Below are 3,766 nucleotides of genomic sequence, written 5' to 3' on the forward strand. Positions count from 1 at the left end.
TAAATAATAAAAATAAAACACAAACAAACAGCAAAATACACAATAAACTGTAAATAACAATAATAAAACACAAACAAACAGCAAAATATACACAATAAACTGTAAAATAATAAAATATAAATAACAACAAAATATACACAATAAACTGTAAAATATTAAAATATAAATAATAAACAACGAAATATAAACAATAAACAACAAAATATAAACAATAAACAACAAAATATAAACAATAAACAACAAAATATAAACAATAAACTGTAAATAATAACAATAAAACACAAACAAACAACAAAATATATACAATAAACTGTAAATAATAATAATAAAACACAAACAAACAACAAAATATACACAATAAACTGTAAAATAATAAAATATAAATAATAAACAAAATATAAACAATAAACTGTAAAATATTAAAATATAAACAATAAACAACAAAATATAAACAATAAACTGTAAATAATAACAATAAAACACAAACAAACAACAAAATATACACAATAAACTGTAAATAATAATAATAAAACACAAACAAACAACAAAATATACACAATAAACTGTAAAATAATAAAATATAAATAACAACAAAATATACACAATAAACTGTAAAATAATAAAATATAAATAATAAACAACAAAATATAAACAATAAACTGTAAATAATAACAATAAAACACAAACAAACAACAAAATATATACAATAAACTGTAAATAATAATAATAAAACACAAACAAACAACAAAATATACACAATAAACTGTAAAATAATAAAATATAAATAATAAACTGTAAAATATTAATATAAACAATAAACAACAAAATATAAACAATAAACAACAACAATAAAACACAAACAAACAACAAAATATACACAATAAACTGTAAATAATAATAATAAAACACAAACAAACAACAAAATATACACAATAAACTGTAAAATAATAAAATATAAATAATAAACAACAAAATATAAACAATAAACTGTAAATAATAACAATAAAACACAAACAAACAACAAAATATACACAATAAAATGTAAATAATAATAATAAAACAAATAAACAACAAAATATACACAATAAACTGTAAAATAATAAAATATAAATAATAAACAACAAAATATAAACAATAAACTGTAAAATAACAATAAAATATAAATAATAAAATATAAATATAAACACAAGTATTTAACAGTCCAAATATGCCGTCCTTTTTGTCCTGCAGTAACATTTTCAGCTCCTCATTCAGGCCGTATCAGAGCTCAGATTTGGTCTTTAGAAACACTGAAATCCCGTCAGCCAGGACATGAGGACAGCTGTCAGGTTCGGGTGAGACACCGTGAGCTGCGTTACTGCACTGATCTCTCTTTAAACTGATCTGTCGTACTGAAGTCGCGCTGATGGAGCTGCTAGTTACCAACTGGACGTGATGTGAGCGTGACTGGGCTGCATGTTTTTCATGACGAGCTGCTGACAGGCTGAATGTGTAAATATGAAATGGGAGACTTTTCATTCATGTCCCACCTGTCTGTCTCGGTCCCACCTGTCTGTCCAACCTGTCATCTGTCTCAACTGTCTCACCTGTCTGTCTCAACTGTCTCACCTGTCTGTCTCTCTGTCTCACCTGTCTCTGTCCCGTCTGTCTCTCTGTCTCTCTGTCTCACCTATCTGTCTCTCTGTCTCACCTGTCCTCTGTCTCACCTGTCCTCTGTCTCACCTGTCTGTTTCTCTGCCTCACCTATCTGTCTCACCAGTCCTCTGTCTCCCCTGTCTGTCTCTCTGTCTCACCTATCTGTCTCTGTCTCACCTCTCCTGTCTCACCTTTCTGTCTCTCTGTCTCACCTGTCCTCTGTCTCACCTATCTGTCTCACCTGTCCTCTGTCTCACCTGTCTGTCTCTCTGCCTCACCTATGTGTCTCACCAGTCCTCTGTCTCCCCTGTCTGTCTCTCTGTCTCACCTATCTGTCTCTCTGTCTCACCTCTCCTGTCTCACCTTTCTGTCTCTCTGTCTCACCTGTCTGTCTCTCTGTCTCACCTGTCTCTGTCCCACCTGTCCTCTGTCTCTCTGTCTCACCTATCTGTCTCTCTGTCTCACCTGTCCTCTGTCTCACCTGTCTGTTTCTCTGCCTCACCTATCTGTCTCACCAGTCCTCTGTCTCCCCTGTCTGTCTCTCTGTCTCACTGTCTGTCTCTCTGTCTCACCTGTCTCTGTCTCTGTCCCACATGTCCTCTGTCTCACCTGTCCCTCTCTGTCTCACCTGTCTGTCTCTGTCTCACCTATCTGTCCCACCTGTCCTCTGTCCCACCTGTCTCTCTGTCTCACCTGTCCTCTGTCTCACCTGCCATTTCCACCTGTTATCTGTCTCACCTATCTGTCTCTGTCTCACCTGTCCTCTGTCTCACCTGCCATTTCCACCTGTTATCTGTCTCACCTATCTGTCTCTGTCCCACCTGTCCTCTGTCTCGTCTGTCTGTCTCTCTGTCCCACCGGTCCTCTGTCCCACCTGTCTGTCTCTCTCTCTCTCTCACATGTCTCTGTCCCACCTGTCTCTGTCCCACCTGTCCTCTGTCTCACCTATCTGTCTCACCTGTCTGTCTCACCTGTCCTCTGTCTCACCTGTCTGTCTCTCTGTCTCACCTATCTGTTTCTCTGCCTCACCTCTGTCTCACCTGTCTGTCTCTGTCTCACCTGTCTGTCTCTCTGTCCCACCTGTCCTCTGTCTCACCTGTCCCTCTCTGTCTCACCTGTCTCTCTGTCTCACCTATCTGTCCCACATGTCCTCTGTCTCACCTGTCCTCTGCCTGTCTTCCTTCAGGTCCTCAGCTCGTTGGGACACCATGTGGTCACGTTTGATTACAGAGGTGAGAAACATTCACACGTTCACCTGCAGAGCTGCTGTCAGCTGACCGACTCACCTGAGTGAGTGTGTGTGTGTGTTCAGGCTGGGGCGACTCAGAGGGCTCTCCATCAGAGGTGGGGATGACATCAGACGCTCTCTTCATCTACGATTGGCTGAAACAGCGGCTGGACGCCAAAACGCCGCTTTACATCTGGGGACACTCTCTGGGGACGGGGTAACACACACACACACACACACACAAGTACACACAATAATACACAAGTACACACACACACTCAGTCCAGTTGTACTTAAATCTTTGTGTTTCCAGAGTCGCCACCAACCTGGTCAGACGGCTGTGTGACAGAGGTTAGACACACACACCTGGGTTCAGAGGTTCAGAATCAGCTGATCGATGATCACTCAGTAATCAGTAATCGGTTCAGAGCCCGCAGGTGATCACTAACACCTGTGTGATGTCACTTCCAGGAAGTCCTCCCGACGCTCTGATCTTAGAGTCTCCGTTCACCAACATCAGGGAGGAGGCGCGGAGCCACCCCTTCGCCATGGTAACGCCCAGCTGACAGGTCACAGCGCCGCAGGTGTGTGTGTTTGTTGTACTCAGTGTGTCTGTGTGCGTTTCAGGTGTACAGGTACCTGCCCGGCTTCGATTGGTTCTTCCTGGACGCCATAACAGCCAACAACATCCGCTTCGCCAGCGATGAGAAGTACGTAACCTCTGACCTGACCTTTGACCTTTAGTGATGTAGAACTGTGGAACCTCAGAATCTTAAAGATCCTTTAGTGGAACGCTCACTGACCTTTGACCTTTAGTGATGTAGAACTGCGGAACCTCAGAACGCTCCTTGACCTTTAGTGATGTAGAACTGCGGAACCTCAGAACGCTCCTTGACCTTTAGT

At 40.2% G+C, this 3,766-nt stretch overlaps 1 protein-coding gene across 1 annotated transcript in view; it reads left to right on the top strand.

Annotated features, from left to right (window-relative positions):
* Positions 1–2,708: 2,708 nt before the first annotated feature.
* The window catches only part of LOC123966540 (lysophosphatidylserine lipase ABHD12-like), a 4,835-nt gene continuing 3,777 nt past the window's right edge, over positions 2,709–3,766 (top strand). Inside the window, exons 1-5 of the mRNA XM_046042682.1 lie at positions 2,709–2,867; positions 2,948–3,080; positions 3,177–3,214; positions 3,335–3,414; positions 3,491–3,573. Coding sequence (XP_045898638.1) covers positions 2,986–3,080; positions 3,177–3,214; positions 3,335–3,414; positions 3,491–3,573 — 296 coding nt within the window. The 5' untranslated portion in view covers positions 2,709–2,867; positions 2,948–2,985. The remainder of the gene's footprint in view (positions 2,868–2,947; positions 3,081–3,176; positions 3,215–3,334; positions 3,415–3,490; positions 3,574–3,766) is intronic.

Source organism: Micropterus dolomieu, unplaced genomic scaffold, assembly GCF_021292245.1.
Source record: "Micropterus dolomieu isolate WLL.071019.BEF.003 ecotype Adirondacks unplaced genomic scaffold, ASM2129224v1 contig_13643, whole genome shotgun sequence".
Taxonomy (NCBI): Eukaryota; Metazoa; Chordata; class Actinopteri; order Centrarchiformes; family Centrarchidae; genus Micropterus; species Micropterus dolomieu.